The sequence below is a fragment of the Pseudopipra pipra genome, chromosome 26 (genome assembly GCF_036250125.1).
Source record: "Pseudopipra pipra isolate bDixPip1 chromosome 26, bDixPip1.hap1, whole genome shotgun sequence".
NCBI classification, from domain to species: Eukaryota; Metazoa; Chordata; class Aves; order Passeriformes; family Pipridae; genus Pseudopipra; species Pseudopipra pipra.
The window spans coordinates 337,322-363,883 of record NC_087574.1 but is presented as its reverse complement, the minus strand read 5'-3'; the positions used below and the strand labels follow the sequence as shown (position 1 = coordinate 363,883).

At 46.2% G+C, this 26,562-nt stretch overlaps 1 protein-coding gene and 1 long non-coding RNA gene across 2 annotated transcripts; one reads left to right on the top strand and one right to left on the bottom strand.

Annotated features, from left to right (window-relative positions):
• Positions 1-9,586: 9,586 nt before the first annotated feature.
• Positions 9,587-16,314, bottom strand: LOC135402787 (ubiquitin carboxyl-terminal hydrolase 42-like). Its single transcript, XM_064636249.1, has 13 exons — positions 16,161-16,314; positions 15,472-15,581; positions 14,688-14,888; positions 14,191-14,301; positions 14,013-14,115; positions 13,819-13,886; positions 13,588-13,658; positions 12,958-13,040; positions 12,551-12,662; positions 12,077-12,217; positions 11,768-11,868; positions 10,870-11,008; positions 9,587-10,567 (listed from the first exon to the last, which is right to left on the bottom strand). The coding sequence occupies exons 2-13, from the start codon at positions 15,494-15,496 to the stop codon at positions 9,587-9,589; spliced, it is 2,136 nt and encodes a 711-aa protein (XP_064492319.1). The 5' UTR covers positions 15,497-15,581; positions 16,161-16,314.
• Positions 16,315-16,385: 71 nt separating this feature from the next.
• On the top strand, positions 16,386-17,995 carry LOC135402996 (uncharacterized). The gene is made up of 2 exons (XR_010425281.1): positions 16,386-16,598; positions 17,809-17,995. It is a non-coding gene; the product is annotated as an uncharacterized LOC135402996 (long non-coding RNA).
• The last annotated feature ends 8,567 nt before the right edge of the window (positions 17,996-26,562 follow it).

Here is a 26,562-nt window from a genome sequence, read left to right as displayed (position 1 = left end):
TATGGTGTTAAAGCTTCTCCACCAAACAGGTGAACTTTCCTCCACCAATACCCAGTGAATAATCTAAGATCTTAACCTTCTATAATTATATGCTTAAACATACTAAAAAATTGTGCTCCGACAAAACTAAAAATACTGTGCCTTAACAACACTAAAATGTGCTCATAATGCTGACAAATTGTGCTCCTGTTATACTTACTTTAAAGTTCGTACACTCTCTTAAATCCTTAATTTCACGTGCTTAAAAAAAAATATACAAAAATATACTAAAAAGGTGTATATGACTAAGAAAAACTATGCTTATAATACCAAAAAGAATTGTTCTCCAAAAACTGTGTTCTAACAATATTGAGGAAACTGTTAGCCACAACAGCTCCTGATGTTACCATTGTTACCTGCAGAAAACAGCATCAACCTTGTTCTTTCTTTCCAAGGTTTCATTCATCATGCAGGCAGCTACCAACACCTGTGTACAAAAAAAAACTTAACATATGAAACAACTTTTGCAAATGAACTGAGGGGGTTGCCACCTGTTCTCTCCCCGTTTCTGTCTTGCAAAAGTGTTTTACAAATTCTTAAATCACTGACCCCTATACCAAATACATAGCATTGTCTGGCAACTTGGTAGTAGTTTTCAAACTGGACAAGCAATTCACCCTTTCAAAGTTTTTCTAGTTTGGATATGATATAGAATTTTACCCCAAAAATTGTTATTGCACAATCACATATAATCTTGGGAAGACTCGTAAGCCAAAAGGTTTCTGTCATATGATGATTCCAAATAAATCTTGCTACCCACTGTAACACTACTGAGATGAAACACAAATACAAGCACTGCAAAATAGTTAATGTCTGATGTAGAGTTCCCAAACCACACCAGTCTGCCTGATCTTCACAAACATCACTGGTGTGACATGAGCAGCACAGAAACAGATCGTTGTATACAGCGACAACCCTTAGGCCTCAGGATGTTAAAAGTTCTATAGTTTTCCATTGTCTTCCTTTCCCCTTAGTGACACGTCTGCCCTATCTCAGTCGAGAAATCATCTTCTAAATCCGCATCTAAACAGACATTCCTCTGCTCCACAGTTTGCACAGGCAACACGGAGACAAAAGGTGTTTTTCGCAGAGTGTGATCTTTTGGCAGCTCTGGATGAGTTGTGGGGAGAGAATCCTCCTCTGTCCTAGATACCAGTGACAAGCAGTCTGCAGTGGAGCTGCTTTCCAAACAGCTGAATGTTTGTGTACATTCAGTGGTAGACCTATTTCTGTTTTCTCACTTTTTCCTCTTTGGCAAAGGCTGTTTGTTTCAAGTTGGCTGCCAGAATGCAGGAGTGCTTTTGATTCCTGAGTATGTTCTACCTCAGTGCTGGCTTCCTGCAGTTCATCTTTGTCCACTTCTTCATGCATCAGGCACAGATTTGTATTAAACTCACATTGAACTTCACAAGCTACAATATTAGTAGGTTTCTTTGGATTCTGAGATACACTAATGTCTTTAAAATCCTTTCCACTGCTGTCTTCAGTTACACTTTGGGCTTTGGCTTCTGGATTGTCAGGTAAACTTTCAATCTGTCCGGGTGTAATTTCCAATATATTTTTTTTTTTCTAAGTTGATTGCACTACTGGTTAATTGGTTAATTATTTCTGCATCACTGTATGTTTGAATTCATAATGATTCAGTGAAGACAAGTCTTCATCCTTGGATTCATATTCTTTGTGAGATATGAATGAAAGCACCTCTGGCATAACCTCTGCCAAACTATCTGTGTTTGTTTCCATACAGATTATCTCTTTTTCAGACATCTCTACTGGTGCTGCAGATTGGCTGTAACTTGCACTGGCAGCAACAGCTGAAGGGTGACATCAATATGGTGTCTCCTGTGAGGAAAAAATCTGTCTCTGTTGTTACGTCTTCTGCAGATATTTGTCCATAATCCGTTTCTTGCATAGTTTTCAAATTACTCTCCCCAGACCTGAGGAGACAGTCTGTAACAGTTGATTCTGCTCCATGTCCAGCCAGTGTCTGAAACTCATAGCTGCTTACTAGAGAGCAGTTCTTATTTGCTAAGTCACTGAGAAAGAAACCTTCATCACAACGTGTTGGTATTTTTTGTATTGGCAAAAGCTGCCCATGGTTTCCAAATTGGATGTGTTTTACTGCAGATGTCTGTGTTGAGGTCATGTTAAGAGCAAGTCCCATAGAAGATTCAGCAGTAGATGCACTGACAGATGCACTTCCCCTGCCTGAATCTGTCACACTTAATTGTGCCATCAAGTTATTATAGTCATTGTCAAGCTCATCTTTTGAAAAAGTTCGCATTTAAGTCTATGACAGTGAAAAAATACTGTTTGATCATTCTGTTTGATACTCAGCCTTAAGCTACATGTGCAGTTCAGAAGGATATAGAAGGCCAGATTCCAGCTTGCAGCCGGTTCCTTAGATGTGATCTACGTCATCTGCTCGTATTTTTAGTTCTTTTATCTATGAAATTTCGGTAAGAGAACAAAATTCACAACATAAGCAGCACAAAGGAAAACAAATAACTAGTTGTAAGAACATGTAACTCCATAATCGTGGAACAACAGCACAGAACAGGTAAAAACTACACCTGTTATATTAAAATCCTAAATCACTCACAGGTTTTAATTAATTTCCCGAATGTAAAGCTAACTAAATCTAGCTTTGAGATCGTTATATTGGGAGGCAAACTAGAAAAATTTTACTAAATTCAACCTGACTCTAGTAACTCAGCTTTATTGCAATCTCTACTGATTTCCTGACAGATTATCATGTGGTCTCCAGACATTTCTGCTTTATAAATCAAATGGGCATAAAAAGTTCTAATTCACGCATCAATAGTTTTGGAAAAGTGTAATTTAGCAATCTGCTCTTTTATCGGTATAAACACACACATTTTGCATCTTGTTAGGTTATTTTAAAAATAATCTGAAATTCATGTAGTATAACTGTTGACATAACATCAGTGCCAAGAGAGATAAGTCAAACTTCACAGCATAGTGTGTGCCTGAGTAGTGTTTTTAGAAAAGCAATTAGGCTGTATGCTATATCAGCAGTTATAAAACATTTAAAAACATATAATACGTTTCATTTGACCAAACTGCTCTGTACATACTGTACGAATCCACGACAGAAGATATATATTAAAATCTGAAAAAAAAAAATGTACTTGCTGCTATGTTATAAATAGAATATTAACAATTGCTTAAACAGCACATGAAATGCAACTCAAAGTTGCAACTCTGTCATAAACACAGAAGAAAAAAAGAAAGGAAAAAATAATGAATTCACTAAGCTTGACCAAGGAAAAGAAATAGTATCAGACAGGAATGTAAACTAAACATCCAAATGTTAAAATCAGCTGAGTAAACCTTTTTAAATACAATTCTAAAGATGTGATTTCCACTGTCACAATAACTTCTCAGTTTATAACAGGAAGATAGAGAGATGTTTTACCTAAGAATTAAGGAAATCCTCAGCCTGCTAGCTTTCCATTTATCTTATTTGCAGATTTGTAGGTTTTGGTCTATAAGTTCTACTCTCTCCCTAGTCCTGAGAAACTGCTGGAGGTGGTTTGAGTCCCACCCAGTTGCTAAGCAACAAATGATCTCTATTGTGTGAACCTTATGTCTCCTGCTAAGACTGAACACGAAATTTGGGCAGAAGGTCTTTACAGGGGTAAAATGTAACTAAAAACAAGGCAATTCACTAAAGCTTTTATATAAAGATTCATTCTCTGGGAAACTCTTAAAATTTCTTGCATGCTAACTTTTAGTAAAACACAATCTTTTAGTTTTAAGTTATCTACAAGTGAGTAGAAGGACTAAAGAGAGAGATTCTGCTTTCTGTTCTCAATTACTGACATGCCTGGATTCTGCGGGGCAACTCCCCCGCAAGCCAGTCACCGCCGAGCTGCTGTTCCCCGGGCTGCTCCGTGCGCCGTGCAGCTCCCGGGGATGCCCGCAGAAGTCTGGCTGGCTCTGCAGAAGTAGCTGTCGGCGTTGCCTCTGTCGCTGAGGTGCCTCTGTCGCTGAGGTGCCTCTGTCGCTGAGGTGCCCCTGCCGCCGAGGTGCCCCTGCCGCCTTTTGCCGTGGCTGCCAGCGCCGCCTCCCCCACGGCCGAGCCGGCGCAGCGGCAGCCCCAGCGCGCAGCTCCCAGCCCTGGCGCGCGGCCCCAGCGCCCGCACGCCGGACTCTGGCAGCTGTTTGAGTAATCCTAAAGGGAATTTTTATGCTGTTATGTGTACCCGAGACACTCTAACGGGAGGAAATTCTCCCGGACTCTCACCTCTGGCTTTTAACAGTTACTAACAAACGTATGGCCGCTTCTCCACACACACACAAGCACGGTACCGTTAACAATACAGTGAGCTCACAACAACGTTGGACACACAACACAATTAGCACGAGAGTTAACAAAAAATACGGAAAGGCAGTTCTCTAGCCTGCCTCTCCTGTCAACGAGAAGTGGCACTTTTTCGGTGTTGCTCGTTGTGCTAATAAAGCATCTTCCAATGCAAGGCCCAATAGCTGCTACTTTCTTTCATATGTACCACACCTGGAAACGGCATGGTTCGTCTTTTTTTTTTTTTTTTTTTTCCCGAAAACAGCGTCTGTTGCCATGGCAGCGATCCACAGTGGCTTTCTTCCGGGTTTCGTGGAGGCTTCAGGCGCCAGCGGTGCAGCGCCATCTAGGGACGCGGAGGCTCCCAGCAGTGCCGGTCCAGTTGGCACATGCGCAGTAGCAGGCACAGTGAGGAGCGACACTGCCGACTGCGCAGCCGCAAGAGAGAGCGGTGCTGCTGGCACGGCTCCAGCTTCGTTCGCCGCCGCTAGTGATGTTCCTGCAGCCCCTACACGTCCTGCTGCTACATGCACGGTGCTAAACGGAGGTGATCTCGCTGCTTCTAAGGGTCCTAGCATTCGCAACATCGCAGCCGCAGGCACGGGGATCCCCCCTACAGCAGACCGAACGGGGCGGGGACCCACCGTAGTCCCGCCATCTCCCGACAGAGCCGTCCGAACCTTCATGAGTTCCCGTCGCTCAGAACTTAACTCTCGTAGCGACTGAACTGCCAGACGCCAAAGCAGAGTACACGTTCTAGGGGCTCCTGACCCCGTAGAGATCTCGTCCCAAAAGAATTCCTTTATAGCGTCCCTTGTGGACACCTGAAAGGCGGTTCGAGCAGCGGGAAGTAGAGTCCTCGCTCTCACCCATGCCATCAACCCCTTAGGGGCGGTTCCATCAGAAACAGGCTCTCCTAGAGAGAATATATATCGGAGGAGCGTTTCCGCGGCCTCATCCCCTTCGGATGCCGCGGGCCCCATGCTCTCTCCCTCGGTCGACTCACCGGGCCAGGGTGAGATTCCTCTGTACCATGCGCATGGCTTTGTTCCGTGATGCCGGGGACAGCATCACCTCCCACGACCGCTTCGGTCAGCTCCTGCCGTTCGCCTCGCGTCCCTGCAGAACTCGACGAAGTAGAACTCCCTGCTAAACGGGCGCCAGATAACGGCGGAGGGGTTCAGACAGAAATGCACACAAATCAATATGATTGGCAAAAATGTCCGCTTTATTAGAGGAAAAGCAGCTTATATGCTGCTTGTGATGCAGAGACATGTGATTCTTTTTCAGGTTACATTGGATACATAAGGTAAACACACTGAGCTGTACATTACTAATTGGACCACACCAGGTGTCCATAAAACTTGTTTTCCTGCCAGCATAACTCCTCCGTCACCCCGGCACAGGACCTGCAGTCATATTAGTGGCGCAGTATTTTTTTTACTGTCTGCACCCAGCCATGCCAAGGTGAAGGTCGCAGAAATGCAATGGAAACTGTTCACACAGTTTCTGTCCTCCGACAGAGGTGGAGATCCAAACAACCTATAAACAGACTGGCTCGAGCAAGGAAAGGCTGGGATGCTGCAACAATTATTGTGGCATGGTACTAAGGCAGGCCTGGTAAATCCAGATCAGATGCTCTGGCACCTCTGTTAGGAGGCAAAGTCATCCCAAGGGCTGGAGGCTTCTGCCCAGATGATGTCAGGAGGGGCTGCACTCACTGGTGTCTCTGAAGGTGTGAATCTCTCTGTGATTCTCCTGGTTCTTGTGGCATTTCCCAAACAACATGGGCAGGAGGAGGGCTTTGCTGTCGCTTGTGGGAGAAACCTGCCTCTGGCTTTAGAGTGTTTTGAGAAAGTCCAGGTCAGACCTGCTTCATTTTCTGATGAGGGAAGCTGTCTTCCTCCATAGGCTGAAAAGGCCAGGAGCAAGTTACCATGTGTGTACATTCACATACTTTCCTTTTGCTGTGCATAGGGGCTTTGGTCCCGTGGAAATGCATGGGGCAGAGGACAGGGGACCTTGGGATCAGGTGGCAATCTTGGCTACTGGAATGTTTCAGGATTCTTGTCTGCAAGCTGCAGTTGAGTGCGTCATATCACTACTGAACCAGAGATGCTCACCTGCTGCTCCCATCAAGTGGACTTGCTTTTGGGGGTCTTGTATTCCTTTCTTATTGTCTTTCACGAATCCAGGGAAGAATGTGTGCGATCTTCTGGTTCTTCCCCTCACCTAGTCCCCCAGCTGCTTTTTTGAAGGCCTCTTGCAGAACCTGATACTGAAGCAGTGCTTTCAGGGTTACCCAGGGACTCCGAGAAACTGGAGGGGGAGAGATCACGGATTCAGTGCTGCTTGTGGTCAGGGACTAACGGAATGGCAAGCAGCTGGCTCACTGGAGAGAGATATCCCATTTCTAGCTAAATGAAGCTGAATCTCTTATCCACAAACTTCTGATTCAAGTCCAGGCAGTTCTCTCTAGACTGGCCAATGAGGCTGATGATGCCTGAGACCAAATCTTCCTTCCTGGGGCATTTCAAAAGAGCCAGCCATACTGAAATCAGGAGCTTTTCTACATGTGCTTGATGAGCTCAGCTGCCTCAACATCTGTAAGTTTTCTTTTTTCAGACCCCATTGACGATGTGCATGGTGACCTCCTGGGATCCCATGGCAAAATGAACCTTCTTTGCACCTGCGAGTGTAGCATCTTCACCTTGCACTCCCTTCCTGGAGCAGTAGGTGCTGGCACAGCAGCCATTCATCTCCAAGGAGTCCCCAGGGTTGTGAGGGGGGATGAAGCTAGGTGGACAGCAGATGGCAGTCAGAGGCCATGGAACAGGTTGGACATGAGCTTGGGGAGACCAAGTGAAGTTCATCCCATATTAAAAGCCTCTATGGCCCACGAGGAGACAGCAAATCTCCCTCTGGAGAGCCTAGGTCAGGAATATACCCGCATCCATCATCGTAATGTCTCTCCATCTTGTTTGCAGACAAACCTCCTGTTAAAACTGCCAGAGCTTCCAAGCTGACTGCAGGCAGCAGTTGTAGAGCCCACGGCACCAGCTCATAGGTCAGCAAGGAGTGCCTTTCAGATGCTGCCTCTCTCCCTTGTAGATCTCTTTGTGCTGCCCCAGTCTTTCTGATCTGCCTCATCCTTGACTTCTCCACCCTGCTCCCTGCCATTGCTTGAGAAGGAGTTATCTGCAATGCCTTTGGCCACCGGGAGCCCAGAGACTGAAGCTTTCCAGCAAGAGCCCCAGGCCTGTACAGCACCTGTAAATTTCCCTTGTAAGAGCACGATCATCTTTCAGCCCAGTGTTTATTTAGCCTCATTGTCTATGTTGTACAATGTGGCTGCTTCAGAGAGCCCCTGTGGTCCTTCCACCTCTCTCTGCCTGGCCTGGCTGTCCTCAGGACATCTTGCCAAGCTCTCGTGTGGTGCTGCTGACCCCTGGGCTGGTGTCATATATCTTTTCTAGAAGATGATTTTTTTCAGCAAACGCCCTGTGGAGGACAGCAAAGCTGCAGAGATGAGCCCACATGTCAGGAGAGAGCCTGGCTGTCCCAAGAGCTGGTGCTGTTGGGGGCCAAAACTGCCCCTGGTCTCACCCCATCCCAGTCAGCAGTGGGATATCGGGATTGAACTGTGAAGTATGTTACCTCCTCGTCAGCATCCCTGTGGGGTGGGGAAGACAGGGCAGGGGAGCGGCTGGATGGTGAGAGAAGGGCTTCCAGGTGTTCTGGATGAGATGTAGCAAAGCCATGGGGGCCATGTGCTGCTGCAGCCCAGCCTTCCTGGGTGCACTTCAGGAAAAGTGTTCTAAGAAAGACCTTCACTCAAAGCAATGGCCTTGGGTTTTCTGACTGCTTTTCCCAGAGGAAGCAGCATGTCAGCAAAGGAATCAAAGCTCAGGGGATTTCCAGTGAGAAGGACACTGGGAGGGGTATGTATTCTTGGGTATGTATTCTTCCATCCCATAAAATGAGAAAAGATGGGCCGGAGTGAGAGGTGAGGTTTTTCCAAAGTCTGCTCATCTCTGATGTCTCCCCTCCCTGGCATGGTGGGATCCAGTGCCTCCGGTGCAGACCCGAAAGCTGTGCTGCACATCCGGAAGGTGATTGTCCTGCTTCTGGTCAGGACAGTGTTAATTTTGGCAGTATCCAGGAGGGGGCACAGCCAGGACATAGAGGTTATTCCTCATTTTGTCAAGGATGGGGGAAGGGGTCTCTTCCAGGTTGTGTGCGTGGTGGCAAAGTTGGGCACCAACTGGTGAGCAATCATGTGTGAGTCATTTGCCTCCCTTGTACACTCTGTTATTAGTATTGTTTCTGTTACTGTTCTGTTGCTGTACTGTTTTCTTATTTCATTGCCTTTTCCAGTAAGTTGTTCTTATCTCAGCCTGCGATCTTTACCTTTTGTGCCTCCAATTCTCCTGTCCAGCCTGCCTCAGGACGGAGGGGGAGTGGGAAGGCAAGGAGGAGTGGGAAGTGAGCGAGTGGCGCACGATTTGCATGGTTTCAGTGAGAACACTAAATGATGGAACACCCGTCTTAAACACATCATCGTGGCTAGGCTTCTCGAACGAAGATTTAAGATGGCTCTATCCATATTTGTTACAAGCACGCTGGTGGCTTATGAGGCCAATGCGAGATAGACATATCCGATTGCAAAAGGCACAGCAGAAAGACTCCCTAGGTGGTATATTCTGCAAGACATGATTCTTTCTGCCTTGTCTTTTCTCCTCGAGAGTGATTCTGCGTGCGTTCTCAAAGGAAACAGCAGCGTTAGAGATGGTGTGTCTCCAGGCCTCCCGATTTGAGGCCAGAGTAGACCAGTCATGTTAATTGATATGGCCGAGGCTGAGATGTTTGTAGCTATAATTGTCTACAACGTGGAATAAATAATTCTGATTACAGTATTTTAGTATTTCTTATTTTATTATTTTAATAATATTTCTTATAACATTACTATCTATTGCTGAATATATATAACATGTAATAATGTATTATAAAGTATTACTTCTCTCTATATTTCTATATTATATTTCTATATCTATTTCTATATTTCTATACATATTTCTCTCTATATATTCTGTATTTCTCTATATAATTCTATATTTCTATATATATTTCTCTCTATATATTCTATATTTCTATATATATTTCTATATTTCTAATAATATCTCTATATTATTATAACTATCATCTACTTAGATAAATCATTCACTCAGGTTTGAGTAGGCGTGTCGAAAACAAGGATGCCTTGGCTAATAAACGCAGTGCTAGTCTTCCATTCTGCTTGAGCCAGGGCCATAATCCAACGCCATCATTGCCAGAGTGCCCTGAATGCTTGTCTGACGTGAATCTCTGGGGCGTGGAAACCCTCCTCTTCTTCTCTGAAGGGCGGTAGTCTGTGTGCTGCCCAAACTGGCTGTGGCGATCATAGCCCCGCCATGTTGATCTTCTCTGCTCTCTCTGCCTCTGTCGGGTTTGCTCCTGAGCAGCCCGGAGCATGAGAGCCTGCTTGGAGCTGGCTTTGGAGGGCCCTGGAACTGCAGTATTCACTAAGACTTGGTCACAACGTGGAGGACTTGTTCTCTGCCTCTTTCTCTTCCGCAGTGAGCGGTCATAGTCTGTGTACGGCACAAACCGGCTGCGAAGGTTGTAAGTTCCCTGCACAGATCTGCTTGGCTCCCTCTGCCTCAGCAAGGTTTGCTCCTGAGCAGCCCTGGGAGCGGGAGCCCACCGGCAGATCCTCTTGGAAGGCCTTGCAGCTGTGCTATCCCTAGGACCACGGTCACGACTTGGAGGACCAGTTCTTCTCTCTGAAGAGTCATCATAGTCTGTGGTGTCCACAGACCAGCTGCGGAGATCCCTGCCCCACAGAGGGGATCTGCTCCGGGACCGCTCCCTACCAGTGTCCTTCCTGCAAAGGTTGTAAGTTCCCCGCACAGATCTGCTTGGCTCCCTCTGCCTCAGCAAGGTTTGCTCCTGAGCAGCCCTGGGAGCGGGAGCCCACCGGCAGATCCTCTTGGAAGGCCTTGCAGCTGTGCTATCCCTAGGACCACGGTCACGACTTGGAGGACCAGTTCTTCTCTCTGAAGAGTCATCATAGTCTGTGGTGTCCACAGACCAGCTGCGGAGATCCCTGCCCCACAGAGGGGATCTGCTCCGGGACCGCTCCCTGCCAGTGTCCTTCATGCCCTGCAAAGAGAGCTGTGGAGAGTTCCTGCCCTTTTCTCCTGAAAGGATCAGAGCAGTGGGGAACCCCTACAAGTTCTGGGACAGGACAGTTTGGGGCCTCCAAAAGGCTCTTTTGGAGGGCTACTAAGACCAAAAGGCCAGAGGCGCACAAAAGGGATGGATCCAGGTGGGATGCTTTGAGAGGGAGCAGCGTTGTGGCTGGGAAGAAAGGTGCGGTGTGTGAGGGACAGAAGAGAAATGCTAAGATCCCAGAAAGAAATCCACTATTCCTCTGATGCCCTGACCCACGACCCCAAAGTTACCTTAGTCCTACCAGTCAGACCCTGTGGTCCAACAGAGCCCGCCTGCTTGCTGCTGGCCGCACACTGACTGAGGAAGGAAGGGGCATGTGATGGTGCCAGTGAGGAAGAAGCCCTTTCTCCAATTCTCAGATCCGAGCATCTGGAGAAAAACAAAAGAGTGATCTCAGTTTAGAGCTGTTGTTGCAACCTCCTCTGGGGTTCAGTCATTTTCTCAGAGAGGTTTCTATGACAGAGAGAAGACTTAACCAAGGACACTAATGGGAAACTCAGCTAGGGTCTTCCCACCAAGTTTGCCTCTGTCCCAACAAAAACCTCATCTCTATACCTCCCACAGCCTCCATTTCATAAATTCACAGATTTGTTTGGGTTGCAAGGGACCTTTAACTTTATCTTGTTCCACCCCGCTGTGGTGGGCAGGAACACCCTCCACTATTCCAAGGTTTCTCCAAGCCCTGTCCAACCTGGCCTTGAACACTTCCAGGGATGGGGCACCCACAGATGCTGTGGCAACCTGTGCCAGTGTCTCAGCAGCCTTACAGCAAAGAATTCCTTCCCAATATCTAATGTAAACCTGCCCTCTGTTAGCTGAAAACTGATAGCCTTCATCCTGTCACTACATTCCCTGACAAATGGTGCCTCCCCATCTTTCCTGGAGGTCCTCTTTAAGTCCTCTTATCTACAAGAGTCAACATCAGAGACCAGGCAAGTAGCAGATTACATCCGGGCCGCAGCCTGAAGCCCAGTAAAGGACAGACACGGAGTAGTTCAGATTTGACAGCACTGAATGATGCAGGTAGTAATTTCATTTGATGAGAAAAACACTCAGGAAGGTGAGAAGCACAACTGCAAATGAGGAAAAGGAAATGTATTCTGAACATATTTGAATCCTGGTTATTACCTGGCATAGAACAGCAGGTAGGCTTGCTGCCTGAGAACTGTGTCAATGGAACACAGCTCCACAGATTCATCGTCCATCCGGTACCACAATCCATTGCTGGCCTGTAAAAAAAAGGCAAGGATCTCTCCATGGTTTCTCTCCAAAAACACAGGTAGGAAACTGCCAAACCGAGAGCATGTCAAAACAAATGCAGTCCAGCCACTAAGGAGGCCTCCTGCCCCAAAACTTTGGCTGTCAGTAACACTGACAGGAAAGTTTATCTTCCCCAGCACACATTTTTCCCCATTGGGAAGGAAGTTGCTCTTTTACCTTTGTGTAGCAGAAATAGTGTCCTCCATGACAGCTGACACCACTGTGCACCAGGACAGCATATAAGGAGTAGAGGAGTGCTTCTCCATCTGCCTGAGACATGTATGGGCGAAGATCCAAGTACTCCGGATACTCTACAACCTATGGAGAGACCAAGAGGGCTCAGAAAAGACCCTGGTCTGTGACATGAAATAGCCTACCAAGTGCAGGGGCCAGTCCAGGTGTATCAATACATCTCTGGGGCTCATGAGCACTTGGTTTTCCATAAAGCAACATATAATCGTTTGGGGGGCAGGAAACCCTTCTCAGTCAAAGCAGCCCTATCAGAGCACAGTGCTTGCCTGTCTTCCCACAGGAACTTTCCACTCCCCAGAAGGGACCACAAAAAACCCAACACAAGCAGCTTGTGACAAGCATACTGCTTTAGGAAATCTGCCTCTTGAAGAGAAAGCTGCACACCAATAGTGTACACACCTTGCTGATCTTCCCACCAGTGAAGCAGTCAAACCTCTTCAGACACACAGTGAGAACCTTGGGTGCACGGTGGACAGTGAACCTCTTAGTGGCGGCAACATTCTTCTCACACCTTGAAACCAAGCACAGAGCACAGCGCTGAAATGCACCCTATCTTCCACCAAGGCAGTCAGACAACCTTTCTTGTCTCGTGCATCCTTATGCTATTTTAAGGCAATTCGGTGCCATATTTAAAACAAACAAACAAACAAACAAACAAACAAAAAACCCCCACCCCCCCCAAAAACCAGACAGAAAAACCTGTGTCTCATCAGTGTGCAGTAAACTTCCACGATGACTTCTGCTCAATGACTTGTAGCCCCCTCACACAGAGTCTAGTGTTAATATGTTGTTAGTAATCATCTTACTTGCTACATTTAAAGCAGTTTTCACCATCCAGGTGCTCAGGTGTTACAAAGTCCTCCAGAGCTGCAGTGAGGGATGAGGCTGCCTGGAGAATTGAGAAATTGGTGCACTGAGCTACAGCAAATGCCCTGGCCCAAACATTTTCCAGGAGCTGACAAGAAAACCCCTGTAGCTGATGCTGAGGAGACCCGCCATAAATCTGCAAGCTATATCCAGAAGGAGTCAGAAAGGGAGTGTGGTGCTGAACATTTCCCCTGTCCCAGAGGTTCTCGGGGCAATCAAGAGCTCCCTCTCTGTACCGCCTGCCATTGAGCTACTGATGTTATGTAGGGTCATCAGTAGTGAAAACAATCCAACCCATCAGCCTGGAAGCCAGACAGGTGTTGAAGGAGGGCAAAGGGAAGAAGGAGGAGGATATGTCAAGGGTGCAGAGCGCATAATGGGCGCTTGTCCAGCTTCAAGCCAGCACCTACAGAGAGACCAGTGCCATGGGCTCTGCAGGAGGACAACATCCGTTCCCCTTCCCATCCACGACCAAGACCTCTTGTGTTCACAGCATATGCTTTCAGGACAAATGTGTTGACTCTGAAAAGCCTTGCCATGTCTTGAAGCACAACTGCAAAACCTCTTACTTTGATATCCAAAGGGACATCCAGGAAGGCCTCATAGGAATCAGAAATGGCTTTGCAGCTGAAGCAGATGACTGGAAGGAAAAATCAAAATGCCGAGCAATGGTGAGCTGAACGATGGTACTGCTTTTTGCTCATTGTACCTGTCCTGCTAGTCCCAGGACCAGCTGTTGGGCACAGGCAGACAGAAGGGCACAGGCAGTGCCAAGGAGAGCAGTAGTTGTAGAAACATACCTCTGGATCTCAGAAAGCCTCCAAATATTTGATGGACAATGGTAGTAGATTGGGATGATATGTCCAAGCTGGAAACAAGTGGTAAGACAGAGCATTACTTCCTCCAAGCCCCGGCTGTAGGTTTTCCTTGATGAGGCCACATCAAGGAGTCCAAAGGGCTCAGAACTTTGTAAAGGTAACTTGCTTGTGCTTACTCATTGCTTGCACTCAGACAAGCTCTCTGCATGGCATTGACAGTACAGCATAAGAAGTCATGGGCATCTTCCTCCCTGCCAAGCTGAAAATGTTCTCCTATGACTAAGAAACAGGAAGTTAGCAGTTGTCTCCTACAGGAAGGGAAGAAAACCTGTCAAAGAACCTGAAATCACATACGTCTGAAACCCCTGAGAACAGCCAAAGGCAGGATGGCACTGACTGAGGAATGCAGGACCTTGTTAACATGCGCTTCCATGATGCACATCATGCAGAAGCCTTGTTGGCGACCTGAGGAGGGAGGGAGAGAAGGTCCTCTGGTTAGCAAAATATCCCTAGTGGTGGAATACTCCTCTTCTTCCACTCCCACTCCAGTGCAATATGCCACTCCTCCCAGTGTTTCAACAAGCACGGGACGTTTTAGTGCACAGAAAATGTTCTTCAGAGGAATGCTAAACTGAGGTTTTAACTTGCAGGAATAGAGACCCAGAGCTAGAAAGACGTGCCTTCATGAAGAATAAGACAGCTGGATAGGACAGGTGGCTCCTGAGTGTACAAAGAACACAAGTTCTGGGGCTGACAAAGGGCTGCTTTTCTCCTAAATCAAATTTCAGGTTCTGGGAATCCTTGGGATTTGATTAACAGATTTACAGGGAGACGTCCCTAAGAGTACTCACAGGCCTGGCTGTGCTCCCGGGAGAGCAGATAGTTGGCCAGCGGCGGGGTGTATGTCAGGCATTGCAGGACAGCATTAAGGAAGCATGTGTTGCCCACATTGCGGAGTCCTGCTCCAGCACTCTGTCTTTGCTGCCAGACCATGCAAATCTTCTCCGGGGGAAAGAGGATCCTTTGTGGCGGAGTCATTCCCTCGGCAATGACTGCAGGGAAATTCCATTTGGAAAGAGATGAAATGAGGCACAAAGGCATATTTAAACAGTGAGGTCTCTACAGGAGCACTCAGGACCATCTGCTTTAACTGCCAACCCAACAACATCAGGGGAAGCTTAAACAGTGCCATTTAAATTTACTGTTTTGGAAAAATCCATTCCCCTGTTTACGTTGCTGAGAGTCCAACAAACCCACAATCTGATTTCTGGGCCGCAGGCTACCTTCCTTTCTCAGTAGAGTTCTAGACTGAATTATCAGTGAAGCCATCCCTTTTCCTGATTGTAACTTGTTGAAAACAAGTAAATAGTGAGCACGGAAGGTAACCCAAAGGATGGCAGACCTCTCTACGAGCAATGGCAGCTTTCAAAGTCTTGTACCTAGTGTCAGAGGAGTGACAAAAGGTGTTTTCCTGGGTCTAATTGTAAACACGGGGGTCAGTTTGACTGCTCTCAGGAAACATCCCAGAGATCACTCTAGGTTGTGAGCACATCGTTCTGGGATTTGACCACCAGCCATGTCAGTTGTCTGTGGCAGTTCACAAAGTCCAAACCTGCTGGTGAAGCTATTACTCACAGGAGTCGTTCCCTGCTGTGGCCATTGCCTCTCTCAGGAAGAGAGTGCAATGCTTTAGATGACCAAGGATGTCTTTCTCTCCAGAAAGAGAACAGCACCAATCCCGTCACCTAATTGCAAAGAAATTACTGTAGCTCACTGAAAGTATAAAAACTCTAAGTAAACGCAGAACGGCATCCACCACCAAGTCTTTCAGTGGTGCTTGTAACTGCTGCTGAGCTGCAGCTCACGCCCTTATGATCAGTCGCGGGGCACCAACTCACAGCGGGTTCAAAGGCCCTTTTGAAATGCTCCAATGTATGTTACCTTCTCTGAAGAGGCCCTGCTGCTCTCCTGACACTGCTTCAGCAACAGAGCCCTCTGGCTTTCCCACCTCCTAGGAGTGACCGTCTTTCAGCCACTACTTTAACTGCTGCCTCTGCTGCTCTCCTTTTTCTGCCTCCCTCCCTCCCCCAGCAGTCAAGGTGGGCTGAGCCCATCCCCTCAGACTACAGTCACCTCCCTACTTACCTATCCTAGGCTATGGAAAAAAACCAAGAATCAGCGAACTGGAATTCTAGCCTAGGTCATACGTGGCCAGCCTATAAAAGTTGTAACAGCTCAGCCTACAGCTAGGAAGGTATAAATCAGCCTATACTTTTATCCCATGTACCCTGCTCTATGATCTGTGCCAAAAGTCAAAGCATTACCTTTGAAAGAGGATGAAAGTTGAGGAGAAACGGTCAGTAAACAATAAACCATCCAAAAAAGGCAGGCACACAAGTAGCAAAGGAAGGAGCTGAGTTATCCCGAAGGCCAACTCTGTCCAACTGATTTTCGTTGGCGCGCTCCTCAGGATACCGGATGGGTGCCACATCTCTGCCCCTTTGTGACATGGGGTCACATGGAACCACACGGAACCACATGGGTCTTGGGCACAGGAACCCACATGGCACGTCCGCCAGGTGGAAGCCACTGCACCTCCCCCCGTGCTGGTGGCAAAGGGCTAGTCATCCTCTGACAGAGCTCCCACACCTTCCCTGAGCCACACGGCCTGAGGAGTAAAAGCCTGCTCAGGGCTGTAACTGAGCCAGGTCACAGCTTTTCTGGCCCCCAAGACACTGAGGGTTTCACTTCCACTTCTATCAGTGAGACTCTTAGCAAAGCACCTGGACTCTAATGGGTTCATTTCCAATTAATTTCATCTGCCCCCAGGGTACAGCCATGGGCTGACCCTGAGCTGGGACTGCCAAAGGAACCCTTCAGAGGCTGCGCTGGGAGGACCTTGGCTGGCTGCTGGCCCCCGCCCAGCTGCTGTCTTGTCCTCAAGCTCTGAAAACGTTCCTGGATGGCTTTTTGGCAGCTTCACATTTACTCCTGCTGCTAGGGTGGGTTAGGTTTTGATCAGCCGCAGTTTTAGCCAGACTCCCACTCTGGATGGTGATAAGGGAAAATGTTAAGTTGCTGTTGAGAAAATGTTACGCTGCTATTGATAAGGGAAAATTTCAAGCTGCACAGTCTAATAAGTGAAATTTTAAGGTTCGTGTGCTGTTGCTAAGATAGCAGCTATGTGCTGGTGAGCAGGCAATGGGGAGTTGCCCAGAGGCAGCCAATGGGAAAGCTGTGTGATGGTGCGAAGGGGCAGCCAGTGGGAAAGTGTGCAGTGTAGCAAAGGGTAACCCGTAGACAACCAATGGGACACCGAGTGGACGGGCACCCCATGAGGAGCCGTTGCCAGGGGAAGATGCTGAGGGACTGAGTGAGGTGAGAAGTTCAGAGAGAGGAAGACTTTGAGCCTTCATCCCTTACGACCACCCGAGGCAACCACCAGAGAGAAGTGCGCAGGCTCCAGGAGGCGTGTCCCGAGATTTACATAGAACACTGCCCACTCTCAGGTAGTTCAGGAAGATGTAAAAATGTGCAATGAATCTGTATGACCTAATTGTATAAAACGGAAGCTATGACGGGCGAGGGCACGCGCGTGTTAGGCGGAGCTATCCCCCGCACGTCCGGCGCCGAAATAAACAAATACCGGCTTAATAGCACCTGTGGCTATTGAGTTTTACTACTGTTGCCTTTTCCTGGCATCAATGGGTAGAGACAGTTTTGTCCCTGCTGCACTTGGCCTATGTTGTTTTGGGCTTGTTGGAAATCATAAAACTTTTCTAATTTTTTTAGTGTTCCTAATTAACTTTTTGATTAGTTGTTTTTAACACACATCATAGGCGGTGCGTTCAGCCTTAAATCAGCTTTAGACAGCATGGAGTAAAAATTGTCATAAGCTCCTTTGGGAGAACACAGCCTGGGAAAAGTACTAAAACTGTAAGTTTTGTTGAAGTTAACCCTGTTATGCTTCAGTGGAGAAAGCCTGCCAGAGAAAGATGTCCTGTTGAAGGAGGAGATCTGGAACACAAGATTTATGGACTACAAGGACCTTCTGCAGAAACCAGCAGCTAAAGAAGAAGACTAACAAAGGCTCAGCATTTGTGTCAGAAAATCCCTAGGGGAGGGAAAATATACAAAAAAGATTAAAGATATGAAGTTATTACAGTAGAAAGTGAGAAATTAATATCCACTACCACATAGAATACTAAGTAATGAAAGGGAGTGAGTGATGTAATTTGGAAGCAATGAACATTAATTTCTTTGTTTGCCAAATCTGTATAAATAGGTGAAAAGCGATGTCTTGCTGTCAGTACGGAGGCAGGATTTTTGTCAGCCACATGCGCACGCAGGGCTGCAAATAAAAGTAATCACTTGCTTTCTAACACTAAAAAGCCAATTTGTCAGAGGGTCCTATTTATCCCGACAGTTTCAGAGGTGTTTAGCAACAGGCAGTCCTCTGGACGCCTGGTGTAACCTCTGCTCAGCAGGCAGATAGTGTTTCTCATGCGCCAAGGATGCAGCTGGTTGTTATTTAACAACACTTGACCTGGCTGGTTTGGCCCCTGCCTGGAATGGGGCATCAAGTTTTACTCAGTTCTTCTCAGGACAGGTGGTTTTACTCCTGCCCAGCTCAGCACAGTTCATATGGCTCCTGCTCCACTCCGAGGTGTTTCTTCTTTTATACTTGGGGCATCCAGCTAGGGCATGACTTTGCTTGGATGGCTTTTTTCATCACGTCTTGCAGCAGCTGGTTTTATCCCTGTCATCCTTGGGGAGGTTCCTTGTGTCCCTTACCCAGACAAAGTATCTGCATTTACTCCTGCATTACACCTCTCAGGTGACTTTTTATGCCCCTGCCCTAACCTGATGTCTAGGTCCTGTATTACCGTCCCCCCAGCAGCACTTCAGGAGCTCTCTGATGAAGACAATCAACAATGGCACTCGTGAACAGTGCCTCTGCTCCTGCCTCCTGCTCATAGGGGGGCATTTTAGGACGTAAACAGCTGTGCTCTGTGACCAAGCTGGTCCTACATGAGTCCCCTTTGCCCTCATCGTCAGTCCCTGAAGGTCCAGTGCGCCAGGAAGACCCCTTCTCCCCCTCCCTATCAGCCTTCCCATTTCCAGGCCCCAGGCCGACTCCTTTGCTCCTCACAGGCCTTGCAGGTCACAGGCACCTGCCTGCCGGGCTGGGATGGCCTCACAGCAGCACAGGGCAGCACAGCAGCACGCAGAGCCCCATCTTAATACCAAACAGACTCTTCTCCCCTGAAAGGGCCACTCCTGTTCTGTTAACGTGTTTCAAGTCTAGATTAAGATTGTTATATTGGCATGACAAACCAAGGATTAGGATGTGCCCTGGCCTGCAGAGTGATCAGGTCCAGGTGATCAGGCATCATAAGCTGAGCTGTGCTGTACAGTTCGGTGCTAAAGGGCTTACAAAATCTTGCTATGCTGGTGCTGCTTATAGAAATCTTGTGCTACTCAAATCATGGTGTTCTGGGCTATAGTGATCATACCATGATGTTAAAAAAAATGAAGCTTTAATGGTAACTGTGACTCAGTGCCATCATCATTCTGCCAAGGATATCCTGATGAACCCGTCTGTCACCGCAGTGTCAGGTGATAGCCCTGACCAAAAGGGGACAGGGGGAGGTGCAGAACAACTGTCCATAAGTGTCCCTTGGCTCAGGGGATATGCAGGGCAGCAGGGATGCGTGCTGGTCCCCTTTCCTCCTTTCCCCTTCCAGGTGACACTGGCCAAGGCCCCAGCACCTGCTGCCACGAGCTGTACACAGCTCCCCTGATGTTCAAGGTCTGACAAGTTTAATAAAACAGCTCCCACCAGAGATTTGGTCTGATCCCCCTGGTCTGAGGGGAAACTGTGTCTATGGGGGAGGAAGGTATGCTTTCTGCACCTCATTTTTGTACCTCATCAAAACCACTTCAAGATTTGGACAAAAATCAAAGGATAAGCAACCAAGAAGGCTCCTGATAGCCTTAAACAAAAGAGATGTTGGATCCTGATTGCTCCCTTTGGGCTAGAATAGTCCCATTCCCTGTCAGAAAACTGCCTGAAGCCAGACACAGTCCCATGGAGAGCTCAGCCCTGCACTTGGCCGCTGGAGCTGTTCTGCAGCTCACGCCGCCTGACAGGGTGGCAACAGAGCCCCTCTGCTCCCTGTAGCTCAAAGCTAGTGGGCTCTGGGCACAAAGGGGTGAGGCCAGGAATGGGCGGGGGAATCCAGAGCAAGGGGCTACGGGGATCGTGTCGCTACTCTGAAGGGGACCTTCCATGGGCAGTCAATGGTATTGATTTCGGAGCGGGCCGTAGGGGTGCGTGGGGAGAGCTCTCGACTCTGCGGTTCCTCGCGTGTCTGACAGGGCGTCTTGGGAGGCACTGGAGTTCCCCCAGCTGCTCCAGATCCAAAGCCCTGAGATTTCCTTCTTTCCTTCCCTTCTTCCCTCCCCAGGGTCTCCTGTGGTGTTCTTCTGGCATTGGGCGTAGCAGGAGTCACCCCCAGGGCTCTGCATGGGGCAGGCTGGGTTGTGGCAGCCTAAAAATGTGTAATTAATAAGGAAATTGTAGATTTTGCATATAAGTTGTTGTATTGTATTGTACTGTATGTATGTTCTGTCCTTTCATTGGCTGATATTTGACGCAGTACCGTATATGGTTATGTTCGGCCCCTATCTCCTACGATTGGTTGTAATTTGCATGCTCCACCTAAACCCCATCTTCTGTTCCAGTGCCTTCCTTACCCACCTTATTTAAGGCTGGAGCCATTTTGCGCAGTGCTTTTTGTGCCCTTTTGTTCCTCCCTTTAAGCAGTTCAGTTGCCCCGCTACTTTTATAACAAAATCGCCTTACCAGCTGCACCCAGAAAAGTTGGGGAGGTCTTTATTCAAGCGCTGACCTCCGCACTGGGTGGTACCTGCTACTGCTCAGGTGATTGGACAGAGCCATTTGTTGGTGTGAGTTTGGCATTCCCCACCCAAACTGCTACAGGAGTGCCAAGCCATTCTGAGGAATGGGGAGTTGTTACGAAGACTTGACCGGAGCCCTGCTTAGAGGGGCTGGGAGAGGTCCAGCAGCATGGAGTGAGCCTGGCCAGTGCAGAGGGGCCCCGAGCAGGAGGTGAAATCTCTTGCAGAGAGGCGCCACTTGCCACAACAGCAAACGGGGAAATCTTCCTCTCCCTTCAGGTCAGAGGTAGAAGTGGGTGTGATCAGTGGTGTTCAATCCCCCTGCAATGTGGAGGTGTAACGGCGGAGGGGTTCAGACAGAAATGCACACAAATCAATACGATTGGCAAAAATGTCCGCTTTATTAGAGGAAAAGCAGCTTATATGCTGCTTGTGATGCAGAGACATGTGATTCTTTTTCAGGTTACATTGGATACATAAGGTAAACACACTGAGCTGTACATTACTAATTGGACCACACCAGGTGTCCATAAAACTTGTTTTCCTGCCAGCATAACTCCTCCGTCACCCCGGCACAGGACCTGCAGTCATATTAGTGGCGCAGTATTTTTTTTACTGTCTGCACCCAGCCATGCCAAGGTGAAGGTCGCAGAAATGCAATGGAAACTGTTCACACAGTTTCTGTCCTCCGACAAATCCCCCGTTGAAGTTTGAACAGTTTAAATTGCATTTCTGTAACATTCCTTATTGTATCTATAACATCTCAATAAGCGCAAACATACAACAACACCACCATCACCAATAAACTCAACAACCTATTGACCCTAAGATGTGTGCTCTCAAAGTGTGCCTAAAAGTGCTTCTTTAAATGTAGGGTTTATTCTTAAAACTTCCACTCTGTTCAGAACATCCTTGGAAATGGAACTCCATTAAACTCTGGGCCATATGTCTTCTGTTATTCTTTTTCACCCCTTGGCCCTTGAATAACACAATGACATGATCGTATATTAACACTGGATCTTCCGTTTCTATTGCACTCTTTGCATACCATTCTATTGCAGCCCGGAGAGTTTGTTCAGGATTCCTTGCCATTTTATGGAAAGGTATCGGTGTATTTGTTTATCCAAAAGTGTTTGTGTAAGTGAATATTCACACACATACATGCATACATTTTCATTCATTCACTTTCACACGGTGGCCACCATCATTCAAACACACTTCACACACACATACTTTTGAATCTCATTTTACTGTCTCATGAGTTACGAAACCATACTAATTCTCTAGTACCTTATGGTGTTAAAGCTTCTCCACCAAACAGGTGAACTTTCCTCCACCAATACCCAGTGAATAATCTAAGATCTTAACCTTCTATAATTATATGCTTAAACATACTAAAAAATTGTGCTCCGACAAAACTAAAAATACTGTGCCTTAACAACACTAAAATGTGCTCATAATGCTGACAAATTGTGCTCCTGTTATACTTACTTTAAAGTTCGTACACTCTCTTAAATCCTTAATTTCACGTGCTTAAAAAAAAATATACAAAAATATACTAAAAAGGTGTATATGACTAAGAAAAACTATGCTTATAATACCAAAAAGAATTGTTCTCCAAAAACTGTGTTCTAACAATATTGAGGAAACTGTTAGCCACAACAGCTCCTGATGTTACCATTGTTACCTGCAGAAAACAGCATCAACCTTGTTCTTTCTTTCCAAGGTTTCATTCATCATGCAGGCAGCTACCAACACCTGTGTACAAAAAAAAACTTAACATATGAAACAACTTTTGCAAATGAACTGAGGGGGTTGCCACCTGTTCTCTCCCCGTTTCTGTCTTGCAAAAGTGTTTTACAAATTCTTAAATCACTGACCCCTATACCAAATACATAGCATTGTCTGGCAACTTGGTAGTAGTTTTCAAACTGGACAAGCAATTCACCCTTTCAAAGTTTTTCTAGTTTGGATATGATATAGAATTTTACCCCAAAAATTGTTATTGCACAATCACATATAATCTTGGGAAGACTCGTAAGCCAAAAGGTTTCTGTCATATGCTGATTCCAAATAAATCTTGCTACCCACTGTAACACTACTGAGATGAAACACAAATACAAGCACTGCAAAATAGTTAATGTCTGATGTAGAGTTCCCAAACCACACCAGTCTGCCTGATCTTCACAAACATCACTGGTGTGACATGAGCAGCACAGAAACAGATCGTTGTATACAGCGACAACCCTTAGGCCTCAGGATGTTAAAAGTTCTATAGTTTTCCATTGTCTTCCTTTCCCCTTAGTGACACGTCTGCCCTATCTCAGTCGAGAAATCATCTTCTAAATCCGCATCTAAACAGACATTCCTCTGCTCCACAGTTTGCACAGGCAACACGGAGACAAAAGGTGTTTTTCGCAGAGTGTGATCTTTTGGCAGCTCTGGATGAGTTGTGGGGAGAGAATCCTCCTCTGTCCTAGATACCAGTGACAAGCAGTCTGCAGTGGAGCTGCTTTCCAAACAGCTGAATGTTTGTGTACATTCAGTGGTAGACCTATTTCTGTTTTCTCACTTTTTCCTCTTTGGCAAAGGCTGTTTGGTTCAAGTTGGCTGCCAGAATGCAGGAGTGCTTTTGATTCCTGAGTATGTTCTACCTCAGTGCTGGCTTCCTGCAGTTCATCTTTGTCCACTTCTTCATGCATCAGGCACAGATTTGTATTAAACTCACATTGAACTTCACAAGCTACAATATTAGTAGGTTTCTTTGGATTCTGAGATACACTAATGTCTTTAAAATCCTTTCCACTGCTGTCTTCAGTTACACTTTGGGCTTTGGCTTCTGGATTGTCAGGTAAACTTTCAATCTGTCCGGGTGTAATTTCCAATATATTTTTTTTTTTCTAAGTTGATTGCACTACTGGTTAATTGGTTAATTATTTCTGCATCACTGTATGTTTGAATTCATAATGATTCAGTGAAGACAAGTCTTCATCCTTGGATTCATATTCTTTGTGAGATATGAATGAAAGCACCTCTGGCATAACCTCTGCCAAACTATCTGTGTTTGTTTCCATACAGATTATCTCTTTTTCAGACATCTCTACTGGTGCTGCAGATTGGCTGTAACTTGCACTGGCAGCAACAGCTGAAGGGTGACATCAATATGGTGTCTCCTGTGAGGAAAAAATCTGTCTCTGTTGTTACGTCTTCTGCAGATATTTGTCCATAATCCGTTTCTTGCATAGTTTTCAAATTACTCTCCCCAGACCTGAGGAGACAGTCTGTAACAGTTGATTCTGCTCCATGTCCAGCCAGTGTCTGAAACTCATAGCTGCTTACTAGAGAGCAGTTCTTATTTGCTAAGTCACTGAGAAAGAAACCTTCATCACAACGTGTTGGTATTTTTTGTATTGGCAAAAGCTGCCCATGGTTTCCAAATTGGATGTGTTTTACTGCAGATGTCTGTGTTGAGGTCATGTTAAGAGCAAGTCCCATAGAAGATTCAGCAGTAGATGCACTGACAGATGCACTTCCCCTGCCTGAATCTGTCACACTTAATTGTGCCATCAAGTTATTATAGTCATTGTCAAGCTCATCTTTTGAAAAAGTTCGCATTTAAGTCTATGACAGTGAAAAAATACTGTTTGATCATTCTGTTTGATACTCAGCCTTAAGCTACATGTGCAGTTCAGAAGGATATAGAAGGCCAGATTCCAGCTTGCAGCCGGTTCCTTAGATGTGATCTACGTCATCTGCTCGTATTTTTAGTTCTTTTATCTATGAAATTTCGGTAAGAGAACAAAATTCACAACATAAGCAGCACAAAGGAAAACAAATAACTAGTTGTAAGAACATGTAACTCCATAATCGTGGAACAACAGCACAGAACAGGTAAAAACTACACCTGTTATATTAAAATCCTAAATCACTCACAGGTTTTAATTAATTTCCCGAATGTAAAGCTAACTAAATCTAGCTTTGAGATCGTTATATTGGGAGGCAAACTAGAAAAATTTTACTAAATTCAACCTGACTCTAGTAACTCAGCTTTATTGCAATCTCTACTGATTTCCTGACAGATTATCATGTGGTCTCCAGACATTTCTGCTTTATAAATCAAATGGGCATAAAAAGTTCTAATTCACGCATCAATAGTTTTGGAAAAGTGTAATTTAGCAATCTGCTCTTTTATCGGTATAAACACACACATTTTGCATCTTGTTAGGTTATTTTAAAAATAATCTGAAATTCATGTAGTATAACTGTTGACATAACATCAGTGCCAAGAGAGATAAGTCAAACTTCACAGCATAGTGTGTGCCTGAGTAGTGTTTTTAGAAAAGCAATTAGGCTGTATGCTATATCAGCAGTTATAAAACATTTAAAAACATATAATACGTTTCATTTGACCAAACTGCTCTGTACATACTGTACGAATCCACGACAGAAGATATATATTAAAATCTGAAAAAAAAAAATGTACTTGCTGCTATGTTATAAATAGAATATTAACAATTGCTTAAACAGCACATGAAATGCAACTCAAAGTTGCAACTCTGTCATAAACACAGAAGAAAAAAAGAAAGGAAAAAATAATGAATTCACTAAGCTTGACCAAGGAAAAGAAATAGTATCAGACAGGAATGTAAACTAAACATCCAAATGTTAAAATCAGCTGAGTAAACCTTTTTAAATACAATTCTAAAGATGTGATTTCCACTGTCACAATAACTTCTCAGTTTATAACAGGAAGATAGAGAGATGTTTTACCTAAGAATTAAGGAAATCCTCAGCCTGCTAGCTTTCCATTTATCTTATTTGCAGATTTGTAGGTTTTGGTCTATAAGTTCTACTCTCTCCCTAGTCCTGAGAAACTGCTGGAGGTGGTTTGAGTCCCACCCAGTTGCTAAGCAACAAATGATCTCTATTGTGTGAACCTTATGTCTCCTGCTAAGACTGAACACGAAATTTGGGCAGAAGGTCTTTACAGGGGTAAAATGTAACTAAAAACAAGGCAATTCACTAAAGCTTTTATATAAAGATTCATTCTCTGGGAAACTCTTAAAATTTCTTGCATGCTAACTTTTAGTAAAACACAATCTTTTAGTTTTAAGTTATCTACAAGTGAGTAGAAGGACTAAAGAGAGAGATTCTGCTTTCTGTTCTCAATTACCGACATGCCTGGATTCTGCGGGGCAACTCCCCCGCAAGCCAGTCACCGCCGAGCTGCTGTTCCCCGGGCTGCTCCGTGCGCCGTGCAGCTCCCGGGGAAGCCCGCAGAAGTCTGGCTGGCTCTGCAGAAGTAGCTGTCGGCGTTGCCTCTGTCGCTGAGGTGCCTCTGTCGCTGAGGTGCCCCTGCCGCCGAGGTGCCCCTGCCGCCTTTTGCCGTGGCTGCCAGCGCCGCCTCCCCCACGGCCGAGCCGGCGCAGCGGCAGCCCCAGCGCGCAGCTCCCAGCCCTGGCGCGCGGCCCCAGCGCCCGCACGCCGGACTCTGGCAGCTGTTTGAGTAATCCTAAAGGGAATTTTTATGCTGTTATGTGTACCCGAGACACTCTAACGGGAGGAAATTCTCCCGGACTCTCACCTCTGGCTTTTAACAGTTACTAACAAACGTATGGCCGCTTCTCCACACACACACAAGCACGGTACCGTTAACAATACAGTGAGCTCACAACAACGTTGGACACACAACACAATTAGCACGAGAGTTAACAAAAAATACGGAAAGGCAGTTCTCTAGCCTGCCTCTCCTGTCAACGAGAAGTGGCACTTTTTCGGTGTTGCTCGTTGTGCTAATAAAGC